The sequence below is a fragment of the Hyperolius riggenbachi genome, chromosome 11 (genome assembly GCF_040937935.1).
Source record: "Hyperolius riggenbachi isolate aHypRig1 chromosome 11, aHypRig1.pri, whole genome shotgun sequence".
NCBI lineage: Eukaryota > Metazoa > Chordata > Amphibia > Anura > Hyperoliidae > Hyperolius > Hyperolius riggenbachi.
Window position 1 is genome coordinate 29354354 of NC_090656.1, and position 18753 is coordinate 29373106.

General features: G+C 47.6%; 1 protein-coding gene across 1 annotated transcript in view; it reads right to left on the reverse strand.

The window, feature by feature from the left end:
• LOC137538674 (5-hydroxyisourate hydrolase-like) overlaps positions 1–9588 on the reverse strand; it is a 58385-nt gene extending 48797 nt beyond the window's left edge. The window contains exons 1-2 of the mRNA XM_068260960.1: positions 9462–9588; positions 6706–6842 (exon numbers count right to left, since the gene is read on the reverse strand). Of these exons, the coding sequence (XP_068117061.1) occupies positions 6706–6842; positions 9462–9512 (188 nt within the window). The 5' untranslated portion in view covers positions 9513–9588. The remainder of the gene's footprint in view (positions 1–6705; positions 6843–9461) is intronic.
• Between the last annotated feature and the right edge of the window lie 9165 nt (positions 9589–18753).

Sequence of the window (18753 nt, forward strand, 5' to 3'; positions counted from 1 at the left end):
CCATAAGAGTGATGTGCTGTATTAGTGTGACCCATAAGACTGATGTGCTGTATTAGTGTGACCCATAAGACTGATGTGCTGTATTAGTGTGACCCATAAGACTGATGTGCTGTATTAGTGTGACCCATAAGAGTGATGTGCTGTATTAGTGTGACCCATAAGAGTAATGTGCTGTATTAGTGTGACCCATAAGAGTGATGTGCTGTATTAGTGTGACCCATAAGACTGATGTGCTGTATTAGTGTGACCCATAAGACTGATGTGCTGTATTAGTGTGACCCATAAGAGTGATGTGCTGTATTAGTGTGACCCATAAGAGTGATGTGCTGTATTAGTGTGACCCAAGTGATGTGCTGTATTAGTGTGACCCATAAGACTGATGTGCTGTATTAGTGTGACCCATAAGACTGATGTGCTGTAATAGTGTGACCCATAAGAGTAATGTGCTGTATTAGTGTGACCCATAAGAGTGATGTGCTGTATTAGTGTGACCCATAAGAGTGATGTGCTGTATTAGTGTGACCCAAGTGATGTGCTGTATTAGTGTGACCCATAAGAGTGATGTGCTGTATTAGTGTGACCCATAAGAGTGATGTGCTGTATTAGTGTGACCCAAGTGATGTGCTGTATTAGTGTGACCCATAAGAGTGATGTGCTGTAATAGTGTGACCCATAAGAGTGATGTGCTGTATTAGTGTGACCCATAAGACTGATGTGCTGTATTAGTGTGACCCAAGTGATGTGCTGTATTAGTGTGACCCATAAGACTGATGTGCTGTATTAGTGTGACCCATAAGACTGATGTGCTGTATTAGTGTGACCCATAAGACTGATGTGCTGTATTAGTGTGACCCATAAGAGTGATGTGCTGTATTAGTGTGACCCATAAGAGTGATGTGCTGTATTAGTGTGACCCATAAGAGTGATGTGCTGTATTAGTGTGACCCATAAGACTGATGTGCTGTAATAGTGTGACCCATAAGAGTAATGTGCTGTATTAGTGTGACCCATAAGAGTGATGTGCTGTATTAGTGTGACCCATAAGAGTGATGTGCTGTATTAGTGTGACCCAAGTGATGTGCTGTATTAGTGTGACCCATAAGACTGATGTGCTGTAATAGTGTGACCCATAAGAGTGATGTGCTGTATTAGTGTGACCCATAAGAGTAATGTGCTGTATTAGTGTGACCCATAAGACTGATGTGCTGTAATAGTGTGACCCATAAGAGTGATGTGCTGTATTAGTGTGACCCATAAGAGTGATGCGCTGTATTAGTGTGACCCATAAGAGTGATGCGCTGTATTAGTGTGACCCATAAGAGTGATGCGCTGTATTAGTGTGACCCATAAGAGTGATGTGCTGTATTAGTGTGACCCATAAGAGTAATGTGCTGTATTAGTGTGACCCATAAGAGTGATGCGCTGTATTAGTGTGACCCATAAGAATGATGTGCTGTATTAGTGTGACCCATAAGAGTGATGTGCTGTATTAGTGTGACCCAAGTGATGTGCTGTATTAGTGTGACCCATAAGACTGAGGTGCTGTATTAGTGTGACCCATAAGACTGAGGTGCTGTATTAGTGTGACCCAAGTGATGTGCTGTATTAGTGTGACCCATAAGAGTGATGTGCTGTATTAGTGTGACCCATAAGAGTGATGTGCTGTATTAGTGTGACCCATAAGAGTGATGTGCTGTATTAGTGTGACCCAAGTGATGTGCTGTATTAGTGTGACCCAAGTGATGTGCTGTATTAGTGTGACCCAAGTGATGTGCTGTATTAGTGTGACCCATAAGACTGATGTGCTGTAATAGTGTGACCCATAAGACTGATGTGCTGTAGTAGTGTGACCCATAAGACTGATGTGCTGTATTAGTGTGACCCAAGTGATGTGCTGTATTAGTGTAACCCATAAGACTGAGGTGCTGTATTAGTGTGACCCATAAGAATGATGTGCTGTATTAGTGTGACCCATAAGACTGAGGTGCTGTATTAGTGTGACCCAAGTGATGTGCTGTATTAGTGTGACCCAAGTGATGTGCTGTATTAGTGTGACCCATAAGACTGATGTGCTGTATTAGTGTGACCCACAAGACTGATGTGCTGTATTAGTGTGACCCAAGTGATGTGCTGTATTAGTGTGACCCATAAGAATGATGTGCTGTATTAGTGTGACCCATAAGAGTGATGTGCTGTATTAGTGTGACCCATAAGAGTGATGTGCTGTATTAGTGTGACCCAAGTGATGTGCTGTATTAGTGTGACCCATAAGACTGATGTGCTGTATTAGTGTGACCCATAAGACTGATGTGCTGTATTAGTGTGACCCATAAGACTGACGTACTGTATTAGTGTGACCCATAAGAGTGATGTGCTGTATTAGTGTGACCCATAAGAGTGATGTGCTGTATTAGTGTGACCCATAAGAGTGATGTGCTGTATTAGTGTGACCCAAGTGATGTGCTGTATTAGTGTGACCCATAAGACTGATGTGCTGTATTAGTGTGACCCATAAGAGTGATGTGCTGTATTAGTGTGACCCATAAGACTGATGTGCTGTATTAGTGTGACCCATAAGACTGATGTGCTGTATTAGTGTGACCCATAAGACTGATGTGCTGTATTAGTGTGACCCATAAGACTGATGTGCTGTATTAGTGTGACCCATAAGACTGATGTGCTGTATTAGTGTGACCCATAAGACTGATGTGCTGTATTAGTGTGACCCAAGTGATGTGCTGTATTAGTGTGACCCATAAGAGTGATGTGCTGTATTAGTGTGACCCATAAGACTGATGTGCTGTATTAGTGTGACCCATAAGACTGATGTGCTGTATTAGTGTGACCCATAAGAGTGATGTGCTGTAATAGTGTGACCCATAAGACTGATGTGCTGTATTAGTGTGACCCATAAGAGTGATGTGCTGTAATAGTGTGACCCATAAGACTGAGGTGCTGTATTAGTGTGACCCATAAGAGTGATGTGCTGTATTAGTGTGACCCATAAGACTGATGTGCTGTATTAGTGTGACCCATAAGACTGATGTGCTGTATTAGTGTGACCCAAGTGATGTGCTGTATTAGTGTGACCCATAAGACTGATGTGCTGTATTAGTGTGACCCAAGTGATGTGCTGTATTAGTGTGACCCATAAGAGTGATGTGCTGTATTAGTGTGACCCATAAGACTGATGTGCTGTATTAGTGTGACCCAAGTGATGTGCTGTATTAGTGTGACCCATAAGAGTGATGTGCTGTAATAGTGTGACCCATAAGAGTGATTGTGCTGTATTAGTGTGACCCATAAGACTGATGTGCTGTATTAGTGTGACCCATAAGACTGATGTGCTGTATTAGTGTGACCCATAAGAGTGATTGTGCTGTATTAGTGTGACCCATAAGACTGATGTGCTGTATTAGTGTGACCCAAGTGATGTGCTGTATTAGTGTGACCCAAGTGATGTGCTGTATTAGTGTGACCCATAAGACTGATGTGCTGTATTAGTGTGACCCACAAGACTGATGTGCTGTATTAGTGTGACCCAAGTGATGTGCTGTATTAGTGTGACCCATAAGAGTGATGTGCTGTATTAGTGTGACCCAAGTGATGTGCTGTATTAGTGTGACCCATAAGACTGATGTGCTGTATTAGTGTGACCCATAAGACTGATGTGCTGTATTAGTGTGACCCATAAGACTGACGTGCTGTATTAGTGTGACCCAAGTGATGTGCTGTATTAGTGTGACCCATAAGAGTGATGTGCTGTATTAGTGTGACCCATAAGACTGATGTGCTGTATTAGTGTGACCCATAAGAGTGATGTGCTGTATTAGTGTGACCCATAAGACTGATGTGCTGTATTAGTGTGACCCATAAGACTGATGCGCTGTAGTAGTGTGACCCATAAGAGTGATGTGCTGTATTAGTGTGACCCATAAGACTGATGTGCTGTAGTAGTGTGACCCATAAGACTGAGGTGCTGTATTAGTGTGACCCATAAGACTGAGGTGCTGTATTAGTGTGACCCAAGTGATGTGCTGTATTAGTGTGACCCATAAGACTGATGTGCTGTATTAGTGTGACCCATAAGAGTGATGTGCTGTATTAGTGTGACACAAGTGATGTGCTGTATTAGTGTGACCCAAGTGATGTGCTGTATTAGTGTGACCCAAGTGATGTGCTGTATTAGTGTGACCCATAAGACTGATGTGCTGTATTAGTGTGACCCATAAGACTGATGTGCTGTATTAGTGTGACCCATAAGACTGATGTGCTGTATTAGTGTGACCCATAAGACTGATGTGCTGTAATAGTGTGACCCATAAGACTGACGTACTGTATTAGTGTGACCCATAAGAGTGATGTGCTGTATTAGTGTGACCCATAAGAGTGATGTGCTGTATTAGTGTGACCCATAAGACTGACGTACTGTATTAGTGTGACCCATAAGAGTGATGTGCTGTATTAGTGTGACCCATAAGAGTGATGTGCTGTATTAGTGTGACCCACAAGACTGATGTGCTGTATTAGTGTGACCCAAGTGATGTGCTGTATTAGTGTGACCCATAAGAGTGATGTGCTGTAATAGTGTGACCCATAAGAGTGATTGTGCTGTATTAGTGTGACCCATAAGACTGATGTGCTGTATTAGTGTGACCCATAAGAGTGATGTGCTGTATTAGTGTGACCCATAAGACTGATGTGCTGTATTAGTGTGACCCATAAGACTGATGTGCTGTATTAGTGTGACCCACAAGACTGATGTGCTGTATTAGTGTGACCCAAGTGATGTGCTGTCTTAGTGTGACCCATAAGAGTGATGTGCTGTATTAGTGTGACCCATAAGAGTGATGTGCTGTAGTAGTGTGACCCATAAGACTGAGGTGCTGTATTAGTGTGACCCATAAGACTGAGGTGCTGTATTAGTGTGACCCAAGTGATGTGCTGTATTAGTGTGACCCATAAGACTGATGTGCTGTATTAGTGTGACCCATAAGAGTGATGTGCTGTATTAGTGTGACCCAAGTGATGTGCTGTATTAGTGTGACCCAAGTGATGTGCTGTATTAGTGTGACCCAAGTGATGTGCTGTATTAGTGTGACCCATAAGACTGATGTGCTGTATTAGTGTGACCCATAAGAGTGATGTGCTGTATTAGTGTGACCCAAGTGATGTGCTGTATTAGTGTGACCCATAAGACTGATGTGCTGTATTAGTGTGACCCATAAGAGTGATGTGCTGTATTAGTGTGACCCATAAGAGTGATGTGCTGTATTAGTGTGACCCAAGTGATGTGCTGTATTAGTGTGACCCATAAGACTGACGTGCTGTATTAGTGTGACCCACAAGACTGATGTGCTGTATTAGTGTGACCCAAGTGATGTGCTGTATTAGTGTGACCCATAAGAGTGATGTGCTGTATTAGTGTGACCCATAAGACTGATGTGCTGTATTAGTGTGACCCATAAGAGTGATGTGCTGTATTAGTGTAACCCATAAGAGTGATGTGCTGTATTAGTGTGACCCATAAGAGTGATGTGCTGTATTAGTGTGACCCAAGTGATGTGCTGTATTAGTGTGACCCATAAGAGTGATGTGCTGTATTAGTGTGACCCAAGTGATGTGCTGTATTAGTGTGACCCATAAGACTGAGGTGCTGTATTAGTGTGACCCAAGTGATGTGCTGTATTAGTGTGACCCATAAGACTGAGGTGCTGTATTAGTGTGACCCATAAGACTGATGTGCTGTATTAGTGTGACCCAAGTGATGTGCTGTATTAGTGTGACCCATAAGACTGATGTGCTGTATTAGTGTGACCCAAGTGATGTGCTGTATTAGTGTAACCCATAAGACTGAGGTGCTGTATTAGTGTGACCCATAAGAGTAATGTGCTGTATTAGTGTGACCCATAAGAGTGATGTGCTGTAGTAGTGTGACCCATAAGACTGATGTGCTGTATTAGTGTGACCCAAGTGATGTGCTGTATTAGTGTAACCCATAAGACTGAGGTGCTGTATTAGTGTGACCCATAAGAGTGATGTGCTGTATTAGTGTGACCCATAAGAGTGATGTGCTGTAGTAGTGTGACCCATAAGACTGATGTGCTGTAGTAGTGTGACCCATAAGACTGATGTGCTGTATTAGTGTGACCCAAGTGATGTGCTGTATTAGTGTAACCCATAAGACTGATGTGCTGTATTAGTGTGACCCATAAGACTGATGTGCTGTATTAGTGTGACCCATAAGACTGATGTGCTGTAGTAGTGTGACCCAAGTGATGTGCTGTATTAGTGTGACCCAAGTGATGTGCTGTATTAGTGTGACCCAAGTGATGTGCTGTATTAGTGTGACCCAAGTGATGTGCTGTATTAGTGTGACCCAAGTGATGTGCTGTATTAGTGTGACCCATAAGACTGATGTGCTGTATTAGTGTGACCCATAAGACTGATGTGCTGTATTAGTGTGACCCATAAGACTGATGTGCTGTATTAGTGTGACCCATAAGACTGATGTGCTGTATTAGTGTGACCCAAGTGATGTGCTGTATTAGTGTGACCCAAGTGATGTGCTGTATTAGTGTGACCCAAGTGATGTGCTGTATTAGTGTGACCCAAGTGATGTGCTGTATTAGTGTGACCCAAGTGATGTGCTGTATTAGTGTGACCCATAAGACTGATGTGCTGTATTAGGGCGGACAGACTCACCTTCGGCTCACCGGCTTCCATTTGGCTTCATTGCTGTCATACTTGGACAAGGACAACGTCAGGCCTTTGGCTGGGATCCCCTGCGCTGTGTTTAGGACATGCGTGGTCAGCAGACTGGGACTGGCCCCCGACATCTCCTGACGAGTCAGAACACACAGTGAACAGCATTTATCTACAGTACACATCATACATACATAATGATCTCTGTGTGCTCTGCCTCTTATGCTGCTAATTTACTGACCCCAGCTTTGGCCTGATATGAGCCAGGTGACACAAACTCTTCCCACCTAATAACAGACAGTATTGAGGAGCAGTAGCGTAGCTAGAGATCATGGGGCCCCATAGCAAAACTTTCATGGGGCCCTCAGATGGAGGCATTCTTAAGCAATGCCCCCTCCCCCTATCCTATGGATATAAGTTAACTGGGCTATTTTCATTATCATGCAATCAGCACTGCACATATTTCATGGGCATTGAGACAAAGCCAGAGGGTGGAGAATCACAGGAAAGTTAAAGAGACTCTGTAACATCAGAAACATCCCCTGGGGGGTTCTCACCTCGGGTGGGGGAAGCCTCCGGATCCTAATGAGGCTTCCCACGCCGTCCTCTGTCCCACGGGGGTCTCGCTGCAGCCCTCCGAACAGCCGGCGACAGAGCCGACTGTAGCTTCAATATTTACCTTTGCTGGCTCCAGCGGGGGCGCTGTGGCTGCTTTCGGCACGGAAATAGACGGAAATACCCGATCTCCGTCGGGTCCGCTCTACTGCGCAGGCGCCGGAAACTTGCGCCTGCGCAGTAGAGCAGACCCGACGGCGATCGGGTATTTCCGCCTACTTCGGAGCCGACAGCCGTCAGAGCGCCTGCGCAGGAGCCAGGAAGGTAAATATTACGTCACGGCTGCACGGAGGGCTGCAGCGAGACCCCTGACGGATGGAGGACGGCGTGGGAAGCCTCATTAGGATCCGGAGGCTTCCCCCACCCGAGGTGAGTACCCCCCAGGGGACGTTGTGTCGTTACAGTTCCTCTTTAATGGTGAATACATTAAGTACCCACTGGGCCCCACAGCAGCTGCTATGCGTATTGCAGTATAAGGGCTCGTTTCTACTACAGCGGCACGATTCCGTTGCAGAAAACGTGTGATCGAATCCGCATGCGGTTGCGGATTTGTTCGCGTTTGTATGCGTTTCACGTGAAACCGCTCACTGTTTGCGTTATGTGATTTTAACCAGGTCAATGCCGGTAAGCATTAACATGGGGTTTTAAGCGAAAACGCACAGAAAATCGCAAGACTTAACTGCTTGCGATTTTCCTATTAATATCACGCGTGTGTGAGGCGAGCAAGTTCTGATGGGTCTGCTGAGCAGATTTTTTCTGCACAGCAAACCGCACAGAATTCCAGACAAGTGGAAACAGGCCCATTTACTATAATGGGTTATGCGAATCTGCATGCAGAAAACTCATGCAGATTCGCTGTAGTTGAAACGGGCCCTTAGAGGCAGAGGATCAGGAGGATGGCCAGGCAACTGGTATTGCTTAACGTGGACCCGAACTTTTGCACAGGACAGAAGGGAAAACAGAGAGAAATGCACCCTGTATGTATTTAGAGCGTTTAGGCTGTTTAATTCCCCCTCATCTGTGTTTAATCACAAGTTGTAATTTGATCCTCCTCTGTCACATGACTGCCACAGCAGATAAGCAGGTAAGGCCATTTAAAGGAGAACTGTAGTGAGAGGGATATGGAGGCTGCCATATTTATTTCCTTTTAAGCAATACCAGTTGCCTGGCAGCCCTGATGGTCTATTTGCCTAAAGAAGTGTCTGAATCACACCAGAAACCAGCATGCAGCTAATCTTGTCATATCTGTCTAAATTTGTCAGAAACACCTGATCTGCTGCATGCTTGTTCAGGGCCTATGGCTGAAAGTATTAGAGGCAGAGGATTAGCTGAATAGCCAGGCAACTGGTATTGCTTAAAAGGAAATAAATATGGCAGCCTCCATATATCTCTCACTACAGTTCTCCTTTAAAAGCACAGGCTGTAAACAATATGTCTGCTTCCATGAATCAGGAAATAGAAACAGAGCATTTGTGTCAGCTGTAACAAAGAAACGTTTTTGTTTAAAGGTCATTATGCTGTTGCTTATCTTTTAGAGCAGAGGTCTGAGTTCAGGTCCACTTTAACAGGAAATAAATATGGCAGCCTCCGTATACCTCTCACTTCATTTTTAGAGATATTACCAAATCAATGTTTGATGAATGCACATGTGATTATAGTGGAATGTCATCTGACAGGATCAGCTCATGATAAGGATACTGCTGCTTCCAAAAATAAATTCAGACAGCCAATAAAAGGTATTTAGACAACAACCTTCTGTAGACGTGACCTCTGCACTCTCCTCTGCTGAGCAGCCCACATTACCTCTATCCCTGCACAGGCCACTATCCCTGCACAGGCCACATTCCCCCAGGCCTTCCTCATATTGCAGCCAAAGTTTGTTTGTAATTAGTTAAAAAGTTTGGCAGCTGCAGCTGGGCCTCTGTTCAGCTGATTCCTCCCCCCTCAGGCCAGTGTCTGCTGCTGGTCACATTACTGGTGATTGCTGCTCCTCTCTGGTTATATCTGCCCAGTATTCACCTACCTGAGGTCCAGGCAGTTCTGTGCAGAATCAGAGGAAATCCTGTTACTTCCTACTCAGGGAGGGGTGTGTAATATAGGTATACAGTGACATGTAGAAGCTAGCTCTGCAGTATAATTACCTGTGTGCCCTGCAGCTGCTGCCTGATAAGCTGCAGCCGGTGACTGCTCATGCCAGCAGCTCTGCGCTTCACAGCCTGGACCTTTGGACTGTCAGCAGGGTTACATGTCCGAGGGGTCCTAGTTAACTTTTACTATCTTGTGCATTTGCCAGTCAGTTCTCTAGCTGATTGTCCCTGAGAGTAAATGGTCACTGACCCTGGGAGGTACAGAGGGGAGGCCATACCGCCCAACTGTTTAAGATCAGAAAGCGGGAACCTTAAACGACACTTATACCTTAAAAAAAAAAGAAGTCCTGTGCCCACGCCGGGACAAAACGATCCTCCACTTGCACTGAATCTGCGCAGGATGCTCCCTGCGATGGACGCTTTTGCCGCGCAGGTGCAATGGCCGTTGAGCGGGAAAACAAAAGTGAGCCACGGCGGGGAAACGGAGGATTGTTTTGTCCCGTCGCGCGCACAAAACGTCTGCAAGGGGCCAGTAGAAGCCCCAGGTAAGTTAAACTTTTTTTTTAAAGATATTACAGGTGTCCTTTAAGCCTTGTTCACATTATAAATCGCCTGCGCTTTGAGCTCAGAAAAGTGCTTTTGCTGAGCAATTGAGATTTTCACTTCCTGACGTTGGTCAGGAAAATGAACTCTTTTTGACCTGGAAATGAATAAATACTATGTATTTATGGTACTTATCCGTTAGCCGGGCGCATCCAGCAGGTGGCGCTAATTACTATTCCTCCTCCAGGCCGACATGGATAGTAGGGAAAGATGTAACTCTGGTGGAGTTTTGTCGCCACCTAGAGGATGCGCCCGGCTAATGGATAAGTACCGTATTTATTCTTAAAAGCCATCGGGAAATTGTTATACAAAGTGCTTTTTCAAGCGTTTTGCAATTTCCTTATAGCTTCCATTATAGCAAGTGCTCAGAAAATGGTACATGTAGCACGTTTGCGATTTCAATGAAATCGAAACGCTTACATGTAAACACTCTCATAGGGAATCATTGCACAGTCGCTTTTGAGGCGGTTTCTAAAGTCGCCAGTGCTTAAAAAAAACCTGCAGGGTCAGGTAAACACATTTTTAAGCAGAAAAATACATATATTTACACAGACCTGCACACCAGTCCTGAAAGGGACAAATGAGGAAGAAAGAGGGAGAGGATTCCCAAAGAGGGACTGTTCCTCCAAAAGAGGGACAGTTGGGAGCTATGGCGGGTAGCCCTGTCACTTGGGCATATTGGGGAGGGGGGGGGGTCTGTGTCACCTGGGCATATTGTGGAGGAGGGTACAGAGGGATGACGTTGTCATTGGGCACATTGGGGAGGAAGGTACAGAGTGAGGGCTGTGTCACCTGGGCATATTGGGGAGGGAGGTATAGAGGGATGACTGTGTCACCTGGGCATATTTTGGAGGGAGGTACAGAGGGATGACTGTGTCACCTGGGCATATTAGGGAGGGAGGAACAGAGGGATGACTGTGTCACCTGGGCATATTGGGGAGGGAGGATACAGAGGGATGACTGTGTCACCTGGGCATATTGAGGAGGGAGGATACAGAGGGATGACTGTGTCACCTGGGCATATTGGGGAGGGAGGATACAGAGGGATGACTGTGTCACCTGGGCATATTGAGGAGGGAGGATACAGAGGGATGACTGTGTCACCTGGGCATATTGGGGAGGGAGGATACAGAGGGATGACTGTGTCACCTGGGCATATTGGGGAGGCAGGTATAGATGGATGACTGTGTCACCTGGGCATATTGGGGAGGGAGGATACAGAGGGATGACTGTGTCACCTGGGCATATTGGGGAGGGAGGATACAGAGGGATGACGTTGTCATTGGGCACATTGGGGAGGAAGGTACAGAGTGAGGGCTGTGTCACCTGGGCATATTGGGGAGGGAGGTATAGAGGGATGACTGTGTCACCTGGGCATATTGGGGAGGGAGGTATAGAGGGATGACTGTCACCTGGGCATATTTTGGAGGGAGGTACAGAGGGATGACTGTGTCACCTGGGCATATTAGGGAGGGAGGAACAGAGGGATGACTGTGTCACCTGGGCATATTGGGGAGGGAGGATACAGAGGGATGACTGTGTCACCTGGGCATATTGAGGAGGGAGGACACAGAGGGATGACTGTGTCACCTGGGCATATTGGGGAGGGAGGATACAGAGGGATGACTGTGTCACCTGGGCATATTGGGGAGGGAGGATACCGAGGGATGACTGTGTCACCTGGGCATATTGGGGAGGCAGGTATAGATGGATGACTGTGTCACCTGGGCATATTGGGGAGGGAGGATACAGAGGGATGACTGTGTCACCTGGGCATATTGGGGAGGGAGGATACAGAGGGATGACTGTGTCACCTGAGCTTATTGGGGAGGGAGGTACAGGGGGGGGGGGCTGTGTCACCTGAGCATATTGGGGAGGGAGGATACAGAGGGATGACTGTGTCACCTGGGCATATTGGGGAGGGAGGATACAGAGGGATGACTGTGTCACCTGGGCATATTGGGGAGGGAGGAACAGAGGGATGACTGTGTCACCTGGGCATATTGGGGATGCAGGTATAGATGGATGACTGTGTCACCTGGGCATATTGGGGAGGGAGGATACAGAGGGATGACTGTGTCACCTGGGCATATTGGGGAGGGAGGATACAGAGGGATGACTGTGTCACCTGGGCATATTGGGGAGGGAGGATACAGAGGGATGACTGTGTCACCTTGGCATATTGGGGAGGGAGGATACAGAGAGATGACTGTGTCACCTGGGCATATTGGGGAGGGAGGATACAGAGGGATGACTGTGTCACCTGGGCATATTGGGGAGGGAGGTACAGAGGGAGGGCTGTGTCACCTGGGCATATTGGGGAGGGAGGATACAGAGGGATGACTGTGTCACCTGGGCATATTTTGGAGGGAGGTACAGAGGGAGGGCTGTGTCACCTGGGCATATTTTGGAGGGAGGTACAGAGGGAGGGCTGTGTCACCTGGGCATATTTTGGAGAGAGGTACAGAGGGAGGGCTGTGTCACCTGGGCATATTTTGGAGGGAGGTACAGAGGGAGGGCTGTGTCACCTGGGCATATTTTGGAGGGACGTACAGAGGGAGGGCTGTGTCACCTGGGCATATTGTGGAGGGACGTACAGAGGGATGACTGTGTCACCTGGGCATATTTTGGAGGGAGGTACAGAGGGATGACTGTGTCACCTGGGCATATTTTGGAGGGAGGTACAGAGGGAGGGCTGTGTCACCTGGGCATATTTTGGAGGGAGGTACAGAGGGAGGGCTGTGTCACCTGGGCATATTGGGGAGGGAGGTATAGAGGGATGACTGTGTCACCTGGGCATATTTTGGAGGGAGGTACAGAGGGAGGGCTGTGTCACCTGGGCATATTTTGGAGGGAGGTACAGAGGGAGGGCTGTGTCACCTGGGCATATTTTGGAGGGAGGTACAGAGGGAGGGCTGTGTCACCAGTGCATATTGGGAGGGAGGTACAGAGGGAGGGCTGTGTCACCAGTGCATATTGGGAGGAAGACATACTATTACTAACTTAATTTCTAGCTAGTATCTTATCTATGTACTTTATTACTGTCCCTGGTACTGTATTTCCCCTGGGAGCTCTCTTCTTCTCGGTTGCTGCAGTGATGTCACTAAAGAAGCTGAGGATCTTCTTTTCACACCTTGCTGATACATCTGTCCCCTTCCAATAACAGAATAGAAGGTGATTTGTGCTGTTTTGTTTCCCTCCTATCTTTGTGACAGCTCTGATGAGCAGCATGCATGCTAAAAGGGCACTCCGTGGTGATGAGGAGGGGGTGATGATGGCACAGTGTTACTCTTTCTTTATTGGTTAGTGGTACCCTTTAAAGAAGAATACAATGCATTCACCCTAAAAATCACTGACACTGGGCTCCTGAAAAGTGTGTGAATTAGTAGCTGTATGATTGCAGATGCAGCATTTGCAGATTAAAGGAGAACTGTAGTGAGAGGTATATGGAGGCTGCCATATTGATTTCCTTTTAAACAATACCAGTTGCCCGGCTGTCCTGCTGTGCTGTTTGCCTGCACTAGTGTGAATCACACTAGAAACAAGCATGCAGCTAATCTTGTCAGATCTGACAAAAATGTCAAACACCTGATCTGCTGCATGCTTGTTCAGGGCCTAGGGCTAAAAGTATTAGCGGAAGAGGATCAGCAGGACAGCCAGGCAACTGGTATTGATTAAAAGGACATAAATATGGCAGCCTCCATACACCTCTCACTACAGTTCTCCTTTAAAGGACAACTGCAAGGACAGGGATATGGAGGCTGCACTGTTTATTTCCTTTTAAACAATACCAGTTGCCTGGCTGCCCTGCTGATCCTCTGCATGTAATACTTTTATCCACAGACCCTGAACAAGCATGCAGCAGATCAGGTGTTTCTGACATTATTATCAGATCTGACAAGATTAGCTGCATACTTGTTTCTGGTGTGATTCAGACACTACTGTAGCAAAATAGATCAGCATGGCTGCCAGGCGCATACAGTGAAAAATGGCGTAGGGAAAAATGGCGCACCGATAAATCATTAAGAACTCTATCGTTTTGATGGGGAATACATAAATACGATAAATAGCATTTTAATGATTTATTGTCATTTCAAATGTTATTATTTAATTGCTGGGCCAGTGGAGACAATGTAGCTGCTGGGAGAGTCTGATTTTGATGGGACATGGTGGTAGATGAGCCCAGACAGGACGGCCAGGCAGCATTACCACAGCACACATTTTCCCATCACTCACTGCTGCCGCACAGCACTGGGCTTCGGCTTCTGTAGAGTGACCATACGTCCCGTATTGCCTGGGACGCGTCCCGGATTCGGGGTCCGCTGTCCCAGGCAGCATGAGGTCCCGGGAAACGTCCCGCTTTCAGCAGCGGGACGTCCCAGCCTCGGGACTCTGGCCACTCTATAGACGCCGCTGCCAGTTCATGAGTATAGACGCCGTGCCAGTTCATTGCCCGCAGCCCCGCTCCAGCCTCCTCTTCCGGTGTCCGTTCCGACACCGGCAGGCGAGCAGGGCTACGGCAAGATGGCTGCCGAAGCCCTGTACTGGAGACTATTTGTGTCTCCAGTACAGGGCTTCGGGCGCCATCTTGCCGTAGCCCTGTCAGCGCGGGAGACTAGCAGGAGGAAGGTGGTCCCGGGAGCAGCGCGCCAGAGGCCGGAGACTTCTGCCAGGTGAGTAAATGCTTTCTTTTCCAGGTGAAATGTTTGCCCGCATTGCGTTTCTTTTCTGGTGAAATGTTTTCCCGCAGTGTGTTTCTTTTCTGGTGAAATGTTTGCCCGCATTGCGTTTCTTTTCTGGTGAAATGTTTGCCCGCATTGCGTTTTTTTTTCCAGGTGAAATGTTTGCCCGCATTGCGGTTTTTTTTCCAGGTGAAATGTTTGCCCGCATTGCGTTTCTTTTCTGGTGAAATGTTTGCCCGCATTGCGTTTCTTTTCTGGTGAAATGTTTGCCCGCATTGTTTCTTTTCTGGTGAAATGTTTGCCCGCATTGCGTTTCTTTTCTGGTGAAATGTTTGCCCGCATTGCGTTAATTTTGTACTGACATGTTGCCCGCATTGCGTTTATTTTGTACTGACATGTTTGCCCGCATTGCGTTTATTTTTTACTGACATGTTTGCCCGCATTGCGCTTATTTTCTGGTGAAATGTTTGCCCGCATTGCGCTTATTTTCTGGTGAAATGTTTGCCCGCATTGCGTTTATTTTCTGGTGAAATGTTTGCCCGCATTGCGTTTATTTTCTGGTGAAATGTTTGCCCGCATTGCGTTTATTTTGTACTGACATGTTGCCCGCATTGCGTTTATTTTGTACTGACATGTGTGCCCGCATTGCGTTTATTTTGTACTGACAGGTTTGCCCGCATTGCGTTTATTTTGTACTGACATGTTGCCCGCATTGCATTTATTTTATACTGACATGTTGCCCGCATTGCGTTTATTTTGTGCTGACATGTTGCCCATTGCGTTTATTTTCTGGTGTCCGGGGTAACTGTTACTGCATTTATTATTTAATGGTCATAGATGGCTATGTTTGCTGCTTTGTGGTTACGGTATACTATTAGCATCACACAGTTTCTGCACACCCATGATGCAAAGTCTCGTTTGTCCACATCATGGCGTAAACACTGCTTTCTTATGCCTCGCTGTTACATCGTTACGTTAGCTCCGCCCATACAATGTCATGGCCACGCCCATTTTTCGCGCCCCCCCCCCCAGTCTTCGTCGCTGCGCGCTCCTCAGTCCTCCCCACTTTTCGCCGCGGCGCGATGCGCGCGCCGCCCCCCCCCCCCCCCCCCCCCCCCACGGCCCCCTCCCCGTCCCAGGTTGGACCCACAAAAATCTGGTCACTCTAGCTTCTGGCACACATGAGAGGAGTGCAGGTTAGATACTGCACAGAGCGCTGGGGAAGCACTGGCTGGAGAAGTGCAGCAGAACTGCACAGAAGAGGATTAGTAGCATGCTGGAGGTCCAGTACGCCGGACGCCTTCCCAGCGCCCGCTGTCACCCAGACCAGAAGAGCATCCAGCGGGGGTATAAGTGCCGCTCACAGCGCTGTGGAAGAGGCAGTCTGCAGGTAGGCGCACAGTCCATGCCCACAGCGCCCGGAGCAGGAAAAGCAGAATCTTTCTGGTGCACCATTGAAAAGCACGGTTAACGTAATTTACAGTTTTGAAGTGCCCTGTGCTATAATTTCCCCCCTGCACTTAAATAGAGGCTGTGCGCCAAAATGTTGCACTTCAAAACGGTAAATTATGTTTACCGTGCTTTTCAATGGTGCGCCAGAAAGTTTTGTTGCTGTTTGCGCTATTTTTTCCTGCTCCGCTGCCAGGCAATTGGTATTGTTTAGAAGAAAATAAATATGGCAGCCTTCATATCACTCTCATTACAGTTGTCCTTTGAAGTGTACGAGAGCTCTCATAACCGTCAGTCGGCTCCAGTCTGGCATAAGAGAAGTGCGCCCTCTATGTATCTCTCCAGTCTCCAGCAGCTGCAAAGAGCGCACTTCTCCTGCGTAGACTGGAGACGACTGACGGAAGTGCGGGGATCCGGTACGGGTGCTGCAGAAGACTGAGGACAGTGGCGTGGGAGCGATCGGAGCTTATGGGGCTGGAGGAAGCCCCAGGTACGTATAAATCTTTTTAGTTATGAGAGCTCTGGTTTCCATTAAGTTTTCTGTTTTTGCTTTTTCTTGAACAGATCCAGAACAGTCTGATGTTTCAGCTGCAGGCCTCTGCATGGGACAGCGATCCTATACAGTGCTGGAATAATTACCTTTCAGCAACTCTGTTTTCTAATATGACCCAGAAGAGCTCTGAAAAACTCTAACTAGCAGAAACAAATATATTGGATGTAAGCCTCTTTGCTGCTGCTTTTCATTACCTGAGATGACGGAAAAAATAAAATGTATACATACCTGGGGCTTCCTCCAACCCCCTGTAGGCTGAGCAGTCCCTCACCTCCTCCTCGGCTGTCTGGATCCTCCACTATGGCTCCCGGTAAGTTAGTGAGGCGGATCGTAGTGCGCATGTGCTGCCTGGCCACTTGTGTGCCCTATTGCGCTTGCCAGGAGCGTTCTGCGCGTGAGCAGTACTACTGTGCAGGTGCAGAACACTCCTAGACACAGGAGTGGGACGGGGGAGTGCGTGCAGCTGGAATACGCCTGTGCCGACTGGCTCACTTACCAGGACCCAGAGAATAGAGGCAGTGGAGGAGGATGTTGATGGACTGATCAGCCTGCAGGGGCTGGAGGAAGCCCCAGGTATATATACATTTTCTTCTTTAAGTCGTCTCAAGTACACTTTAGGACAGGGGTCCCCAAACTTTTTCAGTCAAGGGCCGATTCAACAAACTTCAGACTGCTGGGGGGCCGGAACATGCATAAAATTATGATTAAAAACAATACATTGAATCTACACACTCACCCTTCCAATCTGTACCGAACTTGGCTGCTCGTCTCATTCATCTTTGTTCTTGCTCTTCCTCTGCTTCTTCTCTCTGTCAAGCTCTACATCTTCATTGGTCTCCAGTTAACCAAAGAATCCAGTTCAAACTCTTAAAGGATACCCAAAGTCCTCCTCCAACATCTGGCCAAGTGATAATAACCTGAAGACTGCCTCTAGGGATATATTTTGCATACTACCCTCATGGCCAGCACTGCTATTAAGGCAAAGGGGGCAATTACCCCAGGGCCCCTGACAGCTGCCGGGCAACCCCATGTGCAGCCAGAACTCCAGGTGGTCACCCCTCGGACTGGTCCTGGGCAGCGCCGTTTCTAGGGGCTTGCCAGGCGTGCGACTGCCCTGAGTGCTGTGAGGTGGGGGGGGGGGGCTGCGGCCTCACTGGGACTCAGCTGCGAGTAGGGTGGCCTGACTTCTCCCTCCATTCTGCTTCCCGGGGCCACCCTCCGTGTTCCCTCCTCCACTGCAGAGTAAGCACAGCGGAAAGCCTCGTATTGAGCAACTCACCTTCTTCCCGCTCCAATTGCCGATCACTTGTCGCTGATCTCCTCTGCATAGCCGCTTATACACTCTCTACTTCCTGCTGATCAGGAAGTAGAGCGTGTATACACGGCTATGCAGAGGAGACCAGCGGCAAGTGATCAGCGATTGGAAGGGAAAGGGAGGTGAGTTGGTAATATGAGGCCTCCCGCTGCGCTTACTCTGCAGCTGAGGGGGGAGGGTGGCCCCGGGGAGAGGAAGGGAGGGAGAAGTCGGGCCGCCCTCCCTGCTGCTGAGTCTCAATGTGACCGCGGTTCCCCCCTCCATCATCCATGGAAATGCACCTATACCTAGCTAACATATACTGGCTGCACCTATACCTAGCTACCTATACTGAAGGCACCTATACCGAAGGCACCTATACCTAGCTACCTATACTGAAGGTACCTATTACTTAGCTACCTATACTGAAGGCACCTATACCTAGCTACCTATACTGAAGGCACCTATACCTAGCTACCTATACTGAAGGGACCTATACCTAACTACCTATACCGAAGGCACCTATACCTAGCTACCTATACTGAAGGCACCTATACCTAGCTACCTATACTGAAGGCACCTATACCTGGCTACCTATACTGAAGGCACCTATACCTAGCTACCTATACTGAAGGCACCTATACCTAACTACCTATACTGAAGGCACCTATACCTAGCCCCCTATACTGAAGGCACCTATACTTAGCTCCCTATACTGGGAGCACCTATATCTAGCTAACCTACACTGGTGGCGCCTATACCTGG